Here is a 20,879-nt window from a genome sequence, read left to right as displayed (position 1 = left end):
AAAATAACTTTATGCAAGTCATTTTCAATGTGTTCTGTATCAGAATAAGTAAAAATAAATATTAAGTTCCGACAAAATGGTGACGTGTTGAAGTAAATGTCATTTCTTCGCTCATAAAAGCGAGACAGAAACCTCCACCGAAAATAGGCTTTTGAAGATATCGCAAAGCGACCACTTAATCTGATAGAGAATTCAGTTTAAAATACCGACATCAAATTCCGATCAAAATCATATGTACCGCTCTAAAGTTGTATTTCCCACCGTTTTGAAAAAGACAATTTTGAGAAAAAGACGGTTAAGATTTTGGGTTGCATTATTTGTAGTTAAGTTGAACGTAGCTCCTGTCAGCAATCCGTTAAACATACAGCAGTCCTTCCAGATACAAAAATATGTCCTCCGCCATCTACTTCGTGGCCATGGTGGTACTGTGCGCCTTTTGACAGCTTCTATCATCCGCTGCTCTGCTTGCTAGGTGAGTTTTCGTCCGTTTTTGTGCAGAAGTGGTAACAGGCTCAGGTTCGAGCACGTTCATAATTTCCGTTATGTCTCATACGCCGTCGTTGAAATTGCATGTTGACTATTCTTTTCCGCTGTGAATGGTTTTCGGAAACACTTTGTCACAAATCGCCTTAGCACTCTAAGCGCCAAGCCCGTAAAATTTACGGGCCTGGGATCGCGCGAAAATCACCAAGCCCGTAAAATTTACGGGCCGCTACATTTAATTTCATTCAAAACACTGCAACGTTATTTCTACGGGTTTGGCCAGCGCTATACGTTTTTCAGATGTTTATTAACAAAATGCGTCCATAGATGTCACGGCAGCGCTGTAATTCATGTTAAAACTTATCTTTGCGTTCTCAGTCTGTATATCATTCAGTTGTTTGTCATCATGTTTCGGCGCGGTTTATCAGACGCAGAAATTGCGGATTTGATCAATCATAGCGACACTCTGGATAATGTAGAGAGTGATTCAGACGATTCTGAATGCAATGGTGTGTTTGAAGGTACGTATTTCCGAATTTTCCACGTAATTGTGCAGTACGCACATATCTGTTGAACATGTGTAAACGATGTATGTAGTTACACATAATGTGATATTCTTTTTAGAAGACGAGATTGATGACAGTTTGTCTTCAGATGAAGACGAGAATGATGTTGAAGGTGTTGCTTCAAATCCAGCAGCTGTGCCGTATCCGAAAGACAGTGAGTGGACTGCAGTTGACACCTACCGACCTCTGCCTGTCAACACGACACCCAGGCAGATACTAGTGGATATTGATGAGTCGAGTTCTGTACTGGATTGCAGTAAAGTGTTCCTTACTGACAGTGACGTAAATGAACTCAAGAGACAGACAAATTTGTATGCATCACAGACAATACAGAAGAAAAGAAGAGGAAATAATCTGAAGCCCCATTCAGTTTTGAGTTCGTGGAAGCCAGTGACTATAAGTGAGATGAGGCGTTTCTTGGGTATTATTTTCCACATGTGTGTTTCGAAAAAGCCAAAAATTGCGGACCATTGGAGCACTAATCCTGTTCTTAGTTGTAACTTTTGTCCCCATGTCATGAGCCGTTTGCGTTTCACTCAGATACTGTCATGCTTGCATCTTGTTGACAATTCAAATCAGAAAAAACCAGGCGAAGATGGATTTCATCCACTTTACAAAGTTTTGCCATATTATAATAATTTGAAGGAGCGATGTATCCAGGCATATCGTCCCTCAGAAAAAGTGACAATTGATGAAGGAATTTGCCCATTTCGAGGTCGTGTGAGTTTCCGTGTTTACATGCAAAATAAGCCTCATAAGTATGGACTGAAAGTATATGCTGTTGCTGAAGCCAGTAGTGGCTATGTTGTAAATTTTGAAGTTTATGCTGGTAAGCATATTGTTGACAATTCTTCGTCTGCGGTTATTTTGCGATTGTTGTCTGACAGCAGCTTGCTGAACAAAGGCCACACTGTGTATTTAGATCGATTTTATTCCAGTCCAGAGCTATTTCAGCAACTGGCAGAGAAAGGCACTGGAGCTGTTGGTACTGTGAACAAATCCAGGAAAGGATTGCCTAAAGATTTAGTATCTGCTAAGCTGAAAAAGGGCGAAATGTCTTTTCGGCGTAAAGATAATGTATTGGCAATGAAGTGGAAAGATAAGAGAGATGTGTATACATTGTCTACAAGGCATCAAGCAACATTTGGTACGCATACTAAGAGAAATGGGTCTGTAGTATTGAAACCACTTCAGGTACTTGATTACAACCTCAATAAAATTGGAGTGGATATTGGAGACCAACGCCTGCAGTACAATCCGTTCCAGCACAGAACTGTGAAATGGTGGCGAAAATTATATTTCCATTTGCTGCTTATGGGAGTATCAAATGCATTTTGGCTGTACAATGCAGTGCACAGGAAGAAAATTACAATAACAGACTTTATAACAGTGCTTGCAGTTCAGCTTGTTGAAGACGACACACTTGAATTCATTCCAAGAAATGAAGGAACTGTAGGTCGGCTAACAAAGAGACATTTTTTGCAGCACATACCTGCAACTACTAAGAAGTATGCTGCTCGTGTGTGTCACGTGTGCAGTTCCAGGAGCAAGAAACAGAGTGGCAAGGCTTCTCGCAAAGAGACACGATACGAATGTGAACAGTGTGGCGTTGCACTCTGCCTGGAACCTTGCTTTAAAATTTTCCACACTAAAAAACAATATGATTCTGTGTGAAATTTATATGTAATACTGTATACTATCAGAAACATGTAATGTAGTGCCACAATTTTGGTTAAAAATAAATCACAATTGTATTCCCTTATTCGTATGACTTTTTCTAAATTCTTAAAACATCTAAGTGATTTCTATAACTGTACCTTAAAGCTGTGCATTGTAAAGTAGTTTCTTTCACTCAGAATTAAAGTAGAAATGTGCAGCTTCAAGATGGTACCAAATTTGCCACAATCCAAACAGTAGATTTGATGCAGTAATTTTTTTAATATTGGTAAAATTGCCCGGTTTCTAGGGACGGGTGCATAAAATAGGCCTGGTACAGAGAGTGTTAGATACATATGTCGTGTGACTAGGGACTCCCAGCGGGTACACCATTCGCCGGGTGGAGGTCTTTCGAGTTCACACCGGCGACTTGCGAAATGATGATGATTAGGACAACACACCTACATCTACATCTACATTTATACTCCGCAAGCCACCCAACGGTGTGTGGCGGAGGGCACTTTACGTGCCACTGTCATTACCTCCCTTTCCTGTTCCAGTCGCGTATGGTTCGCGGGAAGAACGACTGTCTGAAAGCCTACGTGCGCGCTCCAATCTCTCTAATTTTACATTCGTGATCACCTCGGGAGGCATAAGTAGGGGGAAGCAATATATTCGATACCTCATCCAGAAACGCACCCTCTCGAAACCTGGCGAGCAAGCTACACCGCGATGCAGAGCGCCTCTCTTGCAGAGTCTGCCATTTGAGTTTGTTAAACATCTCCGTAACGCTATCACGCTTACCAAATAACCCTGTGACGAAACGCGCTGCTCTTCTTTGGATCTTCTCTATCTCCTCCGTCAACCCAATCTGGTACGGATGCCACAGTGATGAGCAATACTCAAGTATAGGTCGAACGAGTGTTTTGTAAGTCACCTCCTTTGTTGATGGACTACATTTTCTAAGGACTCTCCCAATAAATCTCAACCTGGTACCCGCCTTACCAACAATTAATTTTATATGATCGTTCCACTTCAAATCGTTCCGCACGCATACTCTCAGATATTTTGCAGAAGTAACTACTGCCAGTGTTTGATCCGCTATCATATAATCATACAATAAAGGATCCTTCTTTCTATGTATTCGCAATACATTACATTTGTCTAAGATAAGGGTCAGTTGCCACTCCCTGCACCAAGTGCCTATCTGCTGCAGATCTCCCTGCATTTCTCTACAATTTTCTAATGCCGCAACTTCTCTGTATACTACAGCATCATCCGCGAAAAGCCACATGGGACTTCCGACACAACGCCCAGTCCCTGAGCGGAGAAAACCTCCGACCCAGTCGGGAATCGAACCCGGGCCCTTAGGACTGGCATTCTGTCGCGTTAATCACTCAGCTACCGGGGGCCGACACAAATATCATTGTAAATCGATAAGGGCGTTTCTTACGAACTAGGGATGAAAACTACAAAAAGTAGACATTCTAGAGAACATTTCCAGCTGAAACAGCACTGACTGAACATTTCAGTTGACCATATATTTTTTATTTTAGTTTTCAAAGAGGACTACCCCTTAAAATTCCATGTATGCGCATATGGAAAAAATGTCGGTACGGCTAGTAGGCAAAAGTAAAGTGGAAATAAAGTAACGGTGCCTCAAGCAGGCGAAAGTATTGGGTTGATACGTACGTTCGTAGCGTTTCCCATACGTTTAATAAACACAACAGATATACATAGCAGAAACTTTAATGATCAATAACATATTCTCCTTTACTAGTTACAACTGTCTGCCAAAGGTGGGGTAACTTTCCGATTCCGCGACTGTAGAAATCACGAGGTGTTGAGTAGAAGAACTCGTTGAGCCATGTTCGAAGCGTATTTTCATCCGGAAAAGGATGTTCCTTCAAGATTTTTCGCACAAGGTGAAAATATGAGGTCGTGAGATCAGGCGAATAAGATCGGTGAGGAATGACTTCACAATTCAACTTCTGTATAGTATTTTTTGTCAGTCAAGCAGAATGCGAGAGGGCGTTATCGTGGAGTAAAATCGCTTCACGCAGCCTCCCTGGTCGTTGTTCTTGCATTGCGTCTGCAAGATGTCTCAAATGTTGACAATAAACGTCAGCAGCGATGTTTACACGACAGGGAAGTAATTTTAGTACAACACACCGTCGCTGTTCCACCAGATGCACAACGTTGTCTTTTGTGAATGCGCGCAGATCCTTGTACAGTGGATTGCTGCTTTGTTTGGGCTCAACCACTCCCTTCTTTTCCTTATTTTAGAATAAGAACACCGTTCCTAGCCACCAGTAACGGTACACGATAGGAATGGTCGATGTTGCTCAAGAGCCAATTGCTGACGAGCAAGCTGAGCTGACAAATGGCCACTCACAGATTTTTGTGATTTTGGCGTATAGCATGCGGTACCCATACACCCGATTTTTGAGTCTTCCCCAAAGCCGGCCAACGTCGCAGGACGCTGGGATGATCACAGTTCATCGCATCTGCCAGTTCTCCATTACAATTACGCGAATCATTGTCGATTAATCTGTTTAAACGATCTTCATCAAACCCTGTAAGTCGTCCTGGATGTGGAGAGACACTAATGCCAAAACGATCCTCTTTAAAACGAGAAATCCATTACCTTTCGGCGGTCGGGGTGGCCGAGCGGTTCGAGGCGCTACAGTCTGGAATCGCGCGACAGTTACGCTCGCAGGTTAGAATCCTGTCTCGGGCATGAATGTGTGTGATGTCCTTAGGTTAGTTAGGTTTAAGTAGTTCTAAGTCTAGGGGACTGATGACCTCAGCAGTTACGTCCTATGGTGCTCAGAGCCATTTGAACCATTCCCTTGCACGCTCTGTCCGGTGGCATTATCCCCATACACGGCGCAAATGTTTCTGGCTGCCTCCTGCGCGCTTTCTAATAAAGAAATGAAATGATGGTGGTGGCCTTCAACTACGTACCCTCCGACTCAGAGTTGAAATATTAAGCGTTTTGGTTGGTTTCGTTGTCTAGGGGCTGCGATAAGTAGTTGCCGCATTACAGGCCGAATACTGCTGAGTCTACAGTATACAATATGAATATACACATGAATCAAATGGTCGAAGGTTCCTATCATTCGGCAATTGGGAATGTAACGTAGAAATTTATAAATGAAAGATTGCAGTGATATAAAATCTGCAGGTACTATCTTAACGACTTTAAACGATGAGTACGATAGTAGAAGTACTTTTGAGAATGCGGCATATTTCTGAAAAACAGTTCCTGGTGTCGATGGTCCAGAAATTAAATAAAATATAAGTTGAATAACAGGGAAACAATAGATACCTACTGCAGGTAATTAGCTATTAACCACATCATAGCTCACGAGATATTCACTTCTAAAGGCATATTACGTCTTCATTGTAGAAACCACGGAATTCTCACACGTTCACAAGTATTTCTATGTCCCGCGATCACGCGCAAACCGCTCCACACTCTCCAAGATTTTCCTGCATCCATACGTGGCGCCTTCACGTCCAGCACCCTCCGTGTCCTGTGTGACTGTCTGTGTCCTGTGTGACTCTCCCCGCACCGCCACTTCAGTAGTCGCCTCCCTTAGTAACGGGCGCTGTGATTGGCGATAGCACTCCTGTCATGTCTCCAAGCCAACGCACATTCACAAACATTTTGAAACACATTCGAAATGCTGGAATTACATTTAAATAACTTGAAATTAAATAAATATTCCTACGGCTGGGCCATAAACACGCTCTAACACACATTATTAAATAATAAACAGATTAAATAAACATATATCAAAGGAACAGAACAGAATTAAGCCAGTAGCCTAATGCCTCTGTGCTTTCTAAAACACAGTAAATAATTGGCCAATTTCTTCATGAATAGTATATGTCGGATATAAACAAAGATATAGACGAATAAATATGCAGGGTGTTACAAAAAGGTACGGCCAAATTTTCAAGAAACATTCCCCACACACAAATAAAGAAAAGATGTTATGTGGACATGTGTCCGGAAACGCTTAATTTCCTTGTTAGAGCTCATTTTAGTTTCGTCAGTATGTACTGTACTTCCTCGATTCACCGTCAGTTGGCCCAATTGAAGGAAGGTAATGTTGACTTCGGTGCTTGTGTTGGCATGCGACTCATTGCTCTACAGTGCTAGCATCAAGCACATCAGTAAGTAGCACAACAGGTTAGTGTTCATCACGAACATGGTTTTTGCAGTCAGTGCAATGTTTACAAATGCGAAGAAGGGAGATGCCCATTTGATGTATGGATTAGCACGGGGCAATATCCGTGGCGCGGTACGTTTGTATCGAGACAGATTTCCAGAACGAAGGTGTCCCGACAGGAAGACGTTCGAAGCACGGAACATTGCAGCCTATGACTCGCGACTGGGGAAGACCTAGAACGACGAGGACACCTGCAATGGACGAGGCAATTCTTCGCGCAGTTGACGATAACCCTAATGTCAGCGTCAGAGAAGTTGCTGCTGTAGAAGTTAACGTTGACCACGTCACCGTAGGGAGAGTGCTACGGGAGAACCAGTTGTTTCCGTACCATGTACAGCGTGTGCAGGCACTATCAGCAGCTGATCGGCCTCCACGGGTACACTTCTGCGAATGGTTCATCCAACAATGTGTCAATCCTCATTTCAGTGCAAATGTTCTCTTTACGGATGAGGCTTCATTGCAACGTGATCAAATTGTAAATTTTCACAGTCAACATATATGGGCTGACGAGAATCCGCACGCAATTGTGCAATCACGTCATCAACACAGATTTTCTGTGAACGTTTGGGCAGGCATTGTTGGTGATGTCTTGATTGGACCTCATGTTCTTCCACCTACGCTCAATGGAGCACTTTATCATCATTTCATACGGGATACTCTACCTGTGCTGCTAGAACATGTGCCTTTACAAGTACGACACAACATGTGGTTCGTGCACGTTGGAGCTCCTGCACATTTCAGTAGAAGTGTTCGTACGCTTGTCAACAACAGATTCGGTGACCGATAGATTGGTAGAGGCGAACCAATTCCATGGCCTCCACGCTCTCCTGACCTCAACCCTCTTGACTTTCATTTATGGGGGCATTTGAGAGCTCTTGTCTACGCAACCCCGGTACCAAATGTAGAGACTCTTCGTGCTCGTATTGTGGACGGCTGTGATACAATACGCCATTCTCCAGGGCTGCATCAGCGCATCAGGGATTCTATGCGATGGAGGGTGGATGCATGTATCCTCGCTAACGGTGGACATTTTGAACATTTCCTGTAACAAAGTTTTTGAAGTCACGCTGGTACGTTCTGTTGCTGTGTGTTTGCATTCCATGATTAATGTGATTTGAAGAGAAGTAATAAAATGAGCTCTAACATGGAAAGTAAGCGTTTCCGGACGCATGTCCACATAACATATTTTCTTTCTTTGTGTGTGAGGAATTTTTCCTGAAAGTTTGGCCGCACCTTTTTGTAACATTCTGCATTTGTGAGCATGCTGCTACCGTTTTTTCGTGTCATTGTGAAGTACTTATGACTTGACGCGATTAGTAGTAATCGGCCGCTTTGACCTCCAATAACTCATGTACTATTCAAGATACATGCCTGTAATTCATACCAATTTAGGTTTACTCTAATAGCTTTCTAAAGACAGGTAGATCGACGAAATCGCACGAACTGTTTAGATTTTGGAAATTCGTTGCTGGGTGTTACTGGTATAATTTTCAGTCAGATACTAAACTTTAAATTAATAAAGATAGTGCAAATCCGATTACACCATCAGAATCATCGTGCAAATAATGGTATGTACATGTTTCCTTTTGAGGTACCATGATTCCTTTGGCTATTATTAATTTCCACATGAGCTGTGAAATGTCTGCCATGATGGTTTCACAAAGTCTGCCATCTTTGGCTCTCCCGGCGTGTCTCCTTCATCGACACAGCGTCATCGTGGAATTCCCAGCCACGCGGCAGGACCCGGGTAATGTTCGGCACCACATGGCCGCCGAAGAGCCCCGGCCTGCCGAAAGGCCCCAGCGCGGCCACGCCAACTCCGAACTTATAATATTTTCAGGGCGCCACACTCACCTGTACCTCATGCTATGCTGCTGGCACCCCTGTACTGAACTCAGATAGAAGAATTTGTCAGAAATGTTCGGATTTATCCTCTTGGTACTCCATTTTCATTTTCTAGCGTCCACAGTCCCACTCACTATCTCCAAATCACTATATGACAATGCGTAAACTCAAATAGCAACAGTGAAGTATACATAAAAAATTACAATCGATAAATAAACAAGTAGCAAACGGAGTACCAACACACAGAACAAAAACGCTGGGAACTTACATATCAACCTAACAGACATGCGTAAAACTGGGTCTAAACTTCAGGCCCTAGCTTACACGAGCATGCATAATTTCTGGCAGCCGTTGACATTGAGACTACAAGGACAAAAATATCATTTTTTTGTTGTGTTAAGGGCATATTTTTTCTCTCAGAAACTTCGCATCCCGGCTAGTCAATATACTCTACCAATGGAGAGAAGGCAACTGAGGCCGGCGAGCAATGAATGAAATGGTTTTTCAAGACTGTCGCTTTGGTGCAAGTGATCAAAGAATTGCGGGTTCTAAGACGTTACAGTGCATGGTGAAATCGCTGACTACAGTGGAAACGCTACTGACGTGCTGTCCTCAACCCAAAGAGGGACAGGAGAAGAATTCGTGGCGGGCAGCATAAAAAAAAGAGTTTAGATGCAGCCTAATAAATTAACGTAAATAGATTAGAATCTGTAGTACTAACATTAGTATTAGTAGGGTAATTGGTTAAGGAGTTGAAAGTTATTTGTTTAGATTTGTTTCAGTGAAAGTGGATTCGTAATGTTGATTGTGTTTTTAATGTTAAACTGTGTGCTAGACGCTAAACTTTTGGCCTCCTGATTGAATGGTGCCTATATCAGACCTTAAAGCTGATACCTTGCATAACTTTAACTATTGGTGACAAAATTCGACTGCGAAGATGCATAGACAGAAATCTTACCTGCGAGAATTCTAAGAAAATTATTATCACAAAATCTGACTATCAAGTTTGATGAAAACTGATTACCTTGAAACAAAAGCTGGTCCGTGTGAAATTTATGAAATTTAATTAAAGACATAATCTGTTTTCTACACTATTTGGCTTAACTGCGTCGCACTGGATAACGCTGTGCAAACTGCTCTCGTAGCCACAGAGTATTTTCAGTCTGGGCCGAATGAATTCAATAGCAATATCATGTCAATTGACTTAAAAACATTTAATGATATTTCAACTGTGCCTAAGGTTTCTCTGAAATTACGCAACTATAATCCAAGAATTATGAAAATTGAACTCCACACATGTAATCTTCCCTCAAATAAAATTGCAAAATTTAATTCTTAAATCCATTTCTCTCACAATGATCGATAAATCCTAACAAAAAAATGAAAAATATAATACGGATGTCTGACGAATCAAGAGAGGCGCGCTTCTTCGTACACCAAAGATCACCCCTAACTCATCTCTGTGCAGCACAGTTTCTCTGTCGAGGCTGAGCGCGCGTGTCTACGCAATTCAAACTTTACGAGCACGATTCCAGATATCCAAAACAAGAAAAATTCCTACGAAAATTTACACACGCACTTTTCACTATCTGTCGGCCCCTCCGCTGAGAATTTTGAGCATAATATTTCTAATTAACCGAATTAGACTGCAAAATTCGCCAACAAACTTAAAGCAGACGCTACCTGAGTACAAATAAAGAAATGATAACCGTACTAGCATAAGAAGAGAACATGCTTGATACTATTTACAAATTGTTTTCAGTCGTCGTGCAGGGGCGCTCTAGTAGTTCTTGATAAATTGTTTTAAATCGTTTGTGCACAGGCGCACAGACAGTCCATAACAAATTGGTTTAAATTACTGTGCACAGGCCCACTAACAGTCTCATAAACATCAGCGTGCTCAAAACATCAGTGAGTAAACAAACATGGTAATATCATTCAATGGTAACTGGTTGATTATTTTATTCTGTGTACAGTATGTGAGTCCACTATTAAGATAGTTGTTGCATCGGAAAGATGAAGATAAAACTTCACTGCAGTGTCACAGTTTTTACAATATTGTCAGAGCTTTGTTCCCACCGTTGAATTATATGTACTCAGTGAAAATCGTCGCCAACTTGAGTGTACCCAGTACTCTACTAACGAAAACTCGTTGAAATGTATCTTGAAGTGAACATGTTTTGTCGAAGACAATTTTGACTTGCATCATGGTGCTGTTTGTGAGGAGGCTAAGAGCAGACTCAGAGGAAGCAGTATTGGTTCGTAAATACTCCACTGACAACTCAGAGCCAATGTCTCTCACATCAATACTCTAAAGTTCCATAGTAATCGGAAACGGAGCATTAGTTCACCAGATTTCTGTGAAATAACTGCATAAATCCAGTGGAAGTGATCTGACATGTTGTTGTACAAAAAAACGTCCGTTCGTTGGATAAGTGGGCAGAAGAGTATGCTTAAATATTTCCATGAATGTTCTTACTCAGCATAATACATAATAGACAGACATTTCTGAAGATGACTAAACACATAAGCTAGAATAAAAACTGAAACGTGTATGTGCTACCATATGGTTATACAAAAAAATACCTAAAGCAAGTTTCCGTAAGAGAATAAGGTTGGTATTCCACAATACGTAGATAAGGTTGACAACTTACCAAAAAGGTTGCATTGTAACATATAAATGAAATTCCTTACGTCAGAGTTACCCAGTATTCTGAGTAAGAAAACATGATTACAACGTTGCATACATCCAAGACATGAACTCAGAATAACAAACATAGCTATATTGTACAAATATCTGTCAAAATACAAAGTGAAAGCTTTCTTAAGATTGTCTTACCTATAGTGTACAATAATTGTAAAACACAATACTACTTCCTACAAAAGCAACTGTTCAGAAGAAACAGTGAATGAATGAAGGGAATAGAGGTTTATGCACAAAATTATTATTGTACTTGTCAAAAGAAATTAATTACATTGATGCGTCAGTCATCAGTCTATCACAAAACATAATGAAAGTGAAAATACTGCGACAGATGTTTATTCTGTTTACGTGCTAACTAATCATTATCATCTAAAAAAAAGGGCAGAGCATACGCACCCCAAATGTAGGAAAGACAAAGTGGTACTAAAATAACTTACAACTATACATAAATGAGATAAACAATAGTTTTGCTAAATTGTTAGTAGACATATTTAGTTAAACTGAGCTGAAAAAGTCATTAGCCTGCTAAGTGAGAAAGAAAAGTTGTCAGGACAAGCTAAAACCAGGTAAAATAAATGCATAAATAAATAAATAAATAAAGCCAAAGACTTTCCAAACCAAGCACATGAGCAGATGTATAATCTGTTATAATTATCATTATCCAACAGAGAAACATTTAGTGACCAAAAAGCTCTCATGAAGTCTATCAAATAATGTAGCGAATTTCCCAACACATCTTGTTTTCATTCATAAGAAATCTGCTACGCCACACAACAATCACTGAACCACAACAACTGAAAGTGTGCACTACAAGCAAATCATCACGTAATGCCTAATAGTCTCTAATCTCGTTTTATATTTCCTGAAATCTTAAAACTCTTCTCCTCAAATACATAATTCATAAATCGACAAATTTATCAACTTCATAATTTCAGCCAATAATCGTCATAAACTCATAATCACTTCCATCATATACTATATATTACTGAAAAAAGCTCATATGGCTTTATACTCACAGTTCTTACTCCATATTATTATGCTCGCTGTATAACACTGTTGGTTACTATTAAAACGGTAATATACCTATAATGTCATTCATATGAAAGAATACTTCTTTGATCGTGGTTGTGCTAATGGAAAGATATCGGACTAATTTTGTTTCTCTAAAGATTTCTATTGAAAGGAAGCACTAGCAAAACAAACCGGAATCGAATTAGTGTTCTATTAGTAATCAAGTAAGCTGCAATTACGTAAAAGGAAGCGGTCACCAGGCTAATTAGGCAAAGTTATACTCAGTACTTGCATGGTTCATAAAGGAAGTTAAGTACTGGGATTGACTTTACTTGATGCTGAACTTCTGTTTCGTTAGTAAGCTACAAGACAGTATCACAAATCAACAACTACAGGAGTATTAATACGTTTAGGCAACAACTGGCTCTCAGTAACAATTATTATCTGTATATTAAGGTAGGAAGATAATGACAATTATTGACTTGGACAAGAGGTCGTTTTGTGAGTTTAATTAAAGTAAATTACTACTATTTAAGTAGTTACGACGTAATTTTATTTCTTGTACTGATTAATATCCTCATTCTCAAGGAACATTCACTTTCTAGTATTATTTAGCTCATGTAGAACATGTGCTAACCGGATTTAGCATAATTTGAGTATTTTCAGCCAGTTGCTTATTTTTGATTACAGTTATTGTAACATGACATTTAACTCTGGCTCAATTATTAGCGCGGGGACACAGAAACTAATCTATCGGTAGACTCAGATCGCGGATGAACACTTTAGTCACAGCACAGTATGAGAAACACCGTTAACTACATAAAACATGGAAGACTATTATTTCAATAAGAATAATCTTGAAGTGAATACCTTAAATCTTCTCTTAGTGACTGTACTTTGATGAAACTTTAACTGTCCAGTTATGAAAAGTGCATGAAATATTTGAAAACTTATGCTCAGTAAATAATTATTTTGTTTACAGCTCCACAAAGTTTATTGACTTTTTTAAAGAAGATAATTACTTTTAACTCCAGAAAAATAGGATACTGGGATTTATCGTAGCACTCAGGATAGGACCCTGTCTAGGTGGCTCAACGCAATGTTTACAGAACACAAACATATTATTGAAAACGAAACCATGTAACTGGTTCATGAAATTATACAGCCCTCAACTGATAACTTGAGATGAGGGTGGTGGCAGTGTCGATCTCCTGTGCTATTCAAAAAAAGTAGGTAAAAGTATTAATGGCTCTTCCTGTGTATCAAGCTCTGTAAATTCACTTTTTAATGTTGGGTTTTCATAGTAGAGAGCTAGACAATTTATACCATAAGTAATAAGCCGAATTACTTCCGCATCCTAACCTATATTATATAATCTTGAAGTTGTTTTCGCCTCTTTCAGTTCACAAGATGCGTACCTTGTGCCTGCTAGCCACTGACTGACTCTTGGCTTGTAGTTCGATCTCCACATCAACCTCTTCTATTCCCACCTAGCCAGCTCCGTTGCGGAAGGACTTCCCTCCAAGTTTTAAATGATTACAAACCTATTTTCCCTATACATAAATAGATATTACAACTATACTTTTAACTTTTACATTGTTTTGCAGCACATTACTTTTGAAATTACATATACAGATTCATTACAATTACATAAATCATCATAAACAAAGAATAATATTTAATCCATGTTACATGAAAGAGCATAGTTATACAGAAGCCACATTAAGTAAAAACAGACAAATACGTTAGAAAAGACCATTATAGGCTGTGTCGATAATAGAGTTACATGTGCTCAGTACTGGAAATAAGAAACCTCTTCCGACTGGCTACAAAAGATGTTAAATCCAACCAAAACTTATCTCTCTTTACATAACTGCGTACTGTACAATATTTGCCAAGTACCGTCCAGTTGTTGCATAATTCAGTGTGTGAGCCTGTACGAGAAATTCCAATATTTTTAGCAGTATCCGATGTTACCATCAAACACTCATAGTATTGTACCATTACGCATTTCTACTCGACTCTAAGTTGCTGCTTCTTTTTTGAAATGTAGCTTTGCCAGAATATTTGTGTGACGCAGAAAGCTAGATAGTTTCATATATATAAAGTACATTATCTTAACAAAAATATTTAAAGTGAAAGAAATACCAAGAAACCGTCAGCCTCTTCTACCTTACGTAAATGGGGAAAAATTACGATCTGTGCATAAAGAGGATGAAATGGTTATGACTTAAACTCTAGATATTTACAACAATCCTCTCCTCACTGAGAAAATCACATGTATCGCTACATGACGAAGATAAGTAATACACTCCTGGAAATTGAAATAAGAACACTGTGAATTCATTGTCCCAGGAAGGGGAAACTTTATTGACACATTCCTGGGGTCATATACATCACATGATCACACTGACAGAACCACAGGCACATAGACACAGGCAACAGAGCATGCACAATGTCGGCACTAGTACAGTGTATATCCACCTTTCGCAGCAATGCAGGCTGCTATTCTCCCATGGAGACGATCGTAGAGATGCTGGATGTAGTCCTGTGGAACGGCTTGCCATGCCATTTCCACCTGGCGCCTCAGTTGGACCAGCGTTCGTGCTGGACGTGCAGACCGCGTGAGACGACGCTTCATCCAGTCCCAAACATGCTCAATGGGGGACAGATCCGGAGATCTTGCTGGCCAGGGTAGTTGACTTACACCTTCTAGAGCACGTTGGGTGGCACGGGATACATGCGGACGTGCATTGTCCTGTTGGAACAGCAAGTTCCCTTGCCGGTCTAGGAATGGTAGAACGATGGGTTCGATGACGGTTTGGATGTACCGTGCACTATTCAGCGTCCCCTCGACGATCACCAGTGGTGTACGGCCAGTGTAGGAAATCGCTCCCCACACCATGAAGCCGGGTGTTGGCCCTGTGTGCCTCGGTCGTATGCAGTCCTGATTGTGGCGCTCACCTGCACGGCGCCAAACACGCATACGACCATCATTGGCACCAAGGCAGAAGCGACTCTCATCGCTGAAGACGACACGTCTCCATTCGTCCCTCCATTCACGCCTGTCGCGACACCACTGGAGGCAGGCTGCACGATGTTGGGGCGTGAGCGGAAGACGGCCTAACGGTGTCTGGGACCGTAGCCCAGCTTACTGGAGATGGTTGCGAATGGTCCTCGCCGATACCCCAGGAGCAACAGTGTCCCTAATTTGCTGGGAAGTGGCGGTGCGGTCCCCTACAGCACTGCGTAGGATCCTACGGTCTTGGCGTGCATCCGTGCGTCGCTGCGGTCCGGTCCCAGGTCGACGGGCACGTGCACCTTCCGCCGACCACTGGCGACAACATCGATGTATTGTGGAGACCTCACGCCCCACGTGTTGAGCAATTCGGCGGTACGTCCACCCGGCCTCCCGCATGCCCACTATACACCCTCGCTCAAAGTCCGTCAACTGCACATACGGTTCACGTCCACGCTGTCGCGGCATGCTACCAGTGTTAAAGACTGCGATGGAGCTCCGTATGCCACGGCAAACTGGCTGACACTGACGGCGGCGGTGCACAAATGCTGCGCAGCTAGCGCCATTCGACGGCCAACACCGCGGTTCCTGGTGTGTCCGCTGTGCCGTGCATGTGATCATTGCTTGTACAGCCCTCTCGCAGTGTCCGGAGCAAGTATGGTGGGTCTGACACACCGGTGTCAATGTGTTCTTTTTTCCATTTCCAGGAGTGTATGTGCCATCTAACAAAAAAATATGCCCAAAGGATTACTCTACAAAATGTTTTACATTAGAAATGTATTGCAGACAGCGAGATTTTTTTGTGCACATTGTTTCGACTTCAGTCGCACTCACGTGAGCTATTCGGCGAATATGCAACAGTCCATTGTAGGTTAAGAAGAACTTTTTAAATTTGTTCTTTGACTTTTCATGAAAGAAAACTAAAGCCTTTTGTTCTACTTTGAATTCTTTATTGTTGTGTCTCCTTTTCTGTAGCCATTTTCTCTTCTCTGCTGCCTGTTTTATATTTTTAAGAGCTATTTCAGTGACCTCGAGATGTCTACAGCATCGTGCCTTTGAAAATGGTACAGTTTCTCTGATTTTGTCAGGCGGTCTTTTTTTTTCAGTACCGAATATGGAGAGAGTCAAATGGAATTTATGGAGTCCTGAAAGATTTGAATGTACCTACCCCATTCTGTGTGCTTTTCATGACAGTTCAGTCTGCATAACTTCCCTATTTCTTTCATGAAGCTTGGACCGAAAAATGAACGTACAGTATGTACAATGTTTCTGCTTTTCAGTGTATATATCCAAAGGTCCGAACAAAATTGATGTTAATTGTCAGAGATAACTTTGTTTACATGTCCAACTTCTCTTAAAAAATCCTTGCTAAATGCTGCAGAAACGGTTCTCACAGTCACTTTACGAAACAGTGTAAAGAAGAAAAATTTAGATGTGAGTTCCACTGCCACAGAAATATACGAAAAATCTTGTCTTCTAGTTGGAATGAGTCCATACAGGTCCACGGCTGCTAAATGATGTAATTTAAGTGTAATGGTGGGAAGCAGCTGAGCAAAATGTGAAGTGGTGGATGTCTCAGCTTTTTGACAGAATTTACATTTGGTCAGAACACGCCAGATGTGGTTTTCCATGTTGAGAAAGTAAGAGGTCTGGCGAAATACGTAAAATCAGTTTCTTGCTCCATAGTGCATACTAAGATGAATGTAAGAAACTAACTTGTTGACTACATCATGTTGTTGTTGTGGTCTTCAGTCCTGAGACTGGTTTGATGCAGCTCTCCATGCTACTCTATCCTGTGCAAGCTGCTTCATTTCCCTGTACATACTGCAGCCTACTTCCTTCTGAATCTGCTTAGTGTATTCATCTCTTAGTCTCCCTCTCCGATTTTTACCCTGCACGCTGCCGCCCAATACTAAATTGGTGACCCCTTGATGCCTCAGAACATGTCCTACCAAACGATCCCTTCTTCTAGTCAAGTTGTGCCACAAACTCCTCTTCTCCCCAATTCTATTCAATACCTCCTCATTATTATAAGATCTACCCATATAATCTTCAGTATTCTTCTGCAGCACCACATTTCAAAAGCTTGTATTCTCTTCTTGTCCAAACTATTAATCGTCGATGTTTCACTTCCATACATGGCTACACTCCATACAAATACTTTCAGAAACGACTTTCTGACACTTAAATCTATACTCGATGTTAACAAATTTCTCTTCTTCAGATCGCTTTCCTTGCCATTGCCAGTCTACATTTTATATCCTCTCTACTTCGACCATCATCAGTTATTTTGCTCCTCAAATAGCAAAATTCATTTACTACTATGAGTGTCTCATTTCCTAATCTAATTCCCTCAGCATCACCCGAGTTAACTCGACCACATTCCATTATCCTCGTTTTGCTCATGTTGATGTTCATCTTATATCCTCCTTTCAAGACACTGTCCATTCCGTTCAGCTGCTCTTCCAAGTCCTTTGCTGTCTCTAACAGACTTACAATACATCATGTGGAATGCAATCAGACCTTTCACCATAGCCCGGTGCACAGAAAGAAAGCGGGCTATCTGTGCCAAGAGGCCCAGCGCGAGCCGTCTTAACCCAGCGCGGACAATATGCCCTTGTTATCCAATGAGGCAGCACACGATGGGAGCCGCTTGCCGGCGCCCACTGACGCTGCGGAGTGAAAGAGATATTCTTTGCCCATTTTCGGCGCGCCGATTGGCGACGCACTGCGCCGACAGAATCAAGGCGCACGCCCTGCGGTCTTCTCAAAGGATTTTACAGAAACTAATCGGTGAAAACAATGTTTTTCACATTACTCATAGCTCTATGTGTTAACTACATGATAAATGTGCCCAAAATTTTCATAATGGACATATTTATTGTGATATTCTCACTTAAGTAAAACGTTGCAAGAAAGGTTTAATTTTGCTTTATTTGGAAAATCACAGTATAAATGGCACGACCTCCATTTGCATCTGGTTTTGCGATAGAATCTTGAAAGATAGTGTCTTATTAAACAAGCTATAGTCGACCAGAGGGGTCAGTATTGTAAGGAAAACCACATTGTGTCAGTTTACTGTAATATAAGGAACATCACGTTTGTTTCATAGCAGAAAATTTTATTTTCAATAGCTGTCCAAAACTCTTAGGGAATAACAGAACTGGATAGAAATGAAATGAAATCAAATTAAGCCCAATACATATGCTATATCGCCATAGATACGAAAGTCCTGTATGTTAATCGTATACCAAAATATTCACCTCATGGCATGCTATCACTTGCCAAAACTTCGTATCGATATCTGGAATGATTTACGAGATACGTGGTATGTTATGGTTATTTCATTCTTGGGTATGTGCGGTTGGAAGTGCACATGCTATATAAACCCAATTTTCTTGAACCTGGACACAGATAGAGATCTCCATCCATATCTAAAGAAAAATTCGAATTCTTAGCTAAATTTCATTGTAATCTGCACCAAACCAAAATCATAGTGACCCATATTTTTCATTGAAAAATTTTTCAAGTTTCGCGCAGCTTCTTACTTAAACGAGAATATCCCGATAAGTATGTCCATTAGCAAGATTTTAGGCACTTCGCCATGAAGCAGACTTGTAAATTTGTAAAAATAAAATGTTTTTCATGAATAGTTTCTGTAAAATCGTGTGAGAAAGACTACAGAGCTAACAAGGAGATCATGAGGTTCTATTCTAATAGTACTGCCGCACCTTAACAATCACTATGATTGTTGTGTAGATCTGTAGGTGCATATAGCTGCGCTGGGCAGCATGGCTAGTCGGCATACAGACTACCGGCTTTCTTTCTGTTCTTACACTTATGAGCATGTTTCCATCGGTAACGCTAGAATTCAATATGGTGTTCGTCCACCCTTAGCCTTAATGATAGCTTCCATTCTCGCAGGCTTACGTTCAATCAGGTGCTGGAAGGTTTCTTGGGGAATGGCAGCCCATTCTTCACTGAGGAGAGGTATCGATGTCGGTCGGTGATGCATGGCACGAAGTCGGCGTTCTATAGCACCCCAAAGGTGTTTTTTAGGACCCAGGTCAGGACTCTGTCCATTACAGGAATGCTATTGTCGTGTAACCACTTTACTGTCGTGTAACCACTGCATCACAGGCCGTGCGTTATGAACCGGTGCTCGATCGTGTTGAAAGATGCAATTGCCATCTTCGAATTGCTCTTCAACAGTGGGAAGCGAGAAGGTACTTAAGACATCAATGTAGGCCTCTGCTGTGATAGTGCGACGCAAAACAGCAAGGGGCGCAAGCCCCCTCCATGAAAAACAAGATCACACCATAACACCACCGCCTCCAAATTTTACTGTTGGCACTACACACACTGGCAGATGACGTTCACCGGGCATTCGTCATGCCCACATTCTGCCATCGGATCGCCACATTATGTACCATGATTCGTCACTCCACACAACGTTTTTCCACTGTTCAATCTTCCAATGTTTACGCTCCTTACAGTAAGCGAGGCGTCTTTTGGCATTTACCGGCGTGATGGGTGGCTTATAATCCACGTTTCCTCACCTCCTGCCTAACTGTCATAGTACTTGCAGTGGATCCTGATGCAGTTTGGAGTTCTTGTGTGATGGTCTGGATAGATATCTGCCTGTTACACATTACGACCCCTCTTCAACTGTCGGCGGTCTCTGCCAGTCAACAGACGAGTTCGGCCTGTACGCTTTTGTGCTGTACGTGTCCCTCCACTTGTCCACTTCACTGTCACATCTGAAACAGTGGAGATAGGGTTGTTTAGGAGTGTGGACACAAGTGACACCCAATCACCTGGCCACGTTCTATGTCTAGATCTACATCTAAATCTACATTTATACACCGCAAGCCACCCAACGATGTGTGGCGGAGGGCACTTTACGTGCCATTGTCATTACCTCCCTTTCCTGTTCCAGTCGCGTATGGTTCGCGGGAAGAACGACTGTCTGAAAGCCTACGTGCGCGCTCGAATCTCTCTAATTTTACATTCGTGATCACCTCGGGAGGCATAAGTAGGGGGAAGCAATATATTCGATACCTCATCCAGAAACGCACCCTCTCGAAACCTGGCGAGCAAGCTACACCGCGATGCAGAGCGCCTCTCTTGTAGAGTCTGCCACTTGAGTTTGCTAAACATCTTCATAACGCTATCACGGTTACCAAATAACCCTGTGACGAAACGCGCCGCTCTTCTTTGGATCTTCTCTATCTCCTCCGTCAACCCTATCTGGTACGGATCCCACACTGATGAGCAATAAGTATAGGTCGAACGAGTGTTTTGTAAGCCACCTCCTTTGTTGATGGACTACATTTTCTAAGGACTCTCTCAAT

At 41.6% G+C, this 20,879-nt stretch overlaps 1 protein-coding gene across 1 annotated transcript; it reads left to right on the top strand.

Moving 5' to 3' along the window:
• Window positions 1-1,070: 1,070 nt before the first annotated feature.
• LOC126456661 (piggyBac transposable element-derived protein 4-like) lies at window positions 1,071-2,723 on the top strand. Its single transcript, XM_050092405.1, has one exon. The coding sequence runs from the start codon at window positions 1,071-1,073 to the stop codon at window positions 2,721-2,723; it is 1,653 nt and encodes a 550-aa protein (XP_049948362.1).
• The last annotated feature ends 18,156 nt before the right edge of the window (window positions 2,724-20,879 follow it).

This window comes from Schistocerca serialis, chromosome 2 (genome assembly GCF_023864345.2).
Source record: "Schistocerca serialis cubense isolate TAMUIC-IGC-003099 chromosome 2, iqSchSeri2.2, whole genome shotgun sequence".
Classification (NCBI taxonomy): Eukaryota; Metazoa; Arthropoda; class Insecta; order Orthoptera; family Acrididae; genus Schistocerca; species Schistocerca serialis.
This window is presented reverse-complemented; position numbering and strand designations above follow the sequence as displayed.

What these genes read in the sequence shown, in the direction of transcription:
- LOC126456661 (XM_050092405.1), top strand. Translation starts at nt 1,071, where the DNA reads ATGTATGTAGTTACACATAATGTGATATTCTTTTTAGAAGACGAGATT.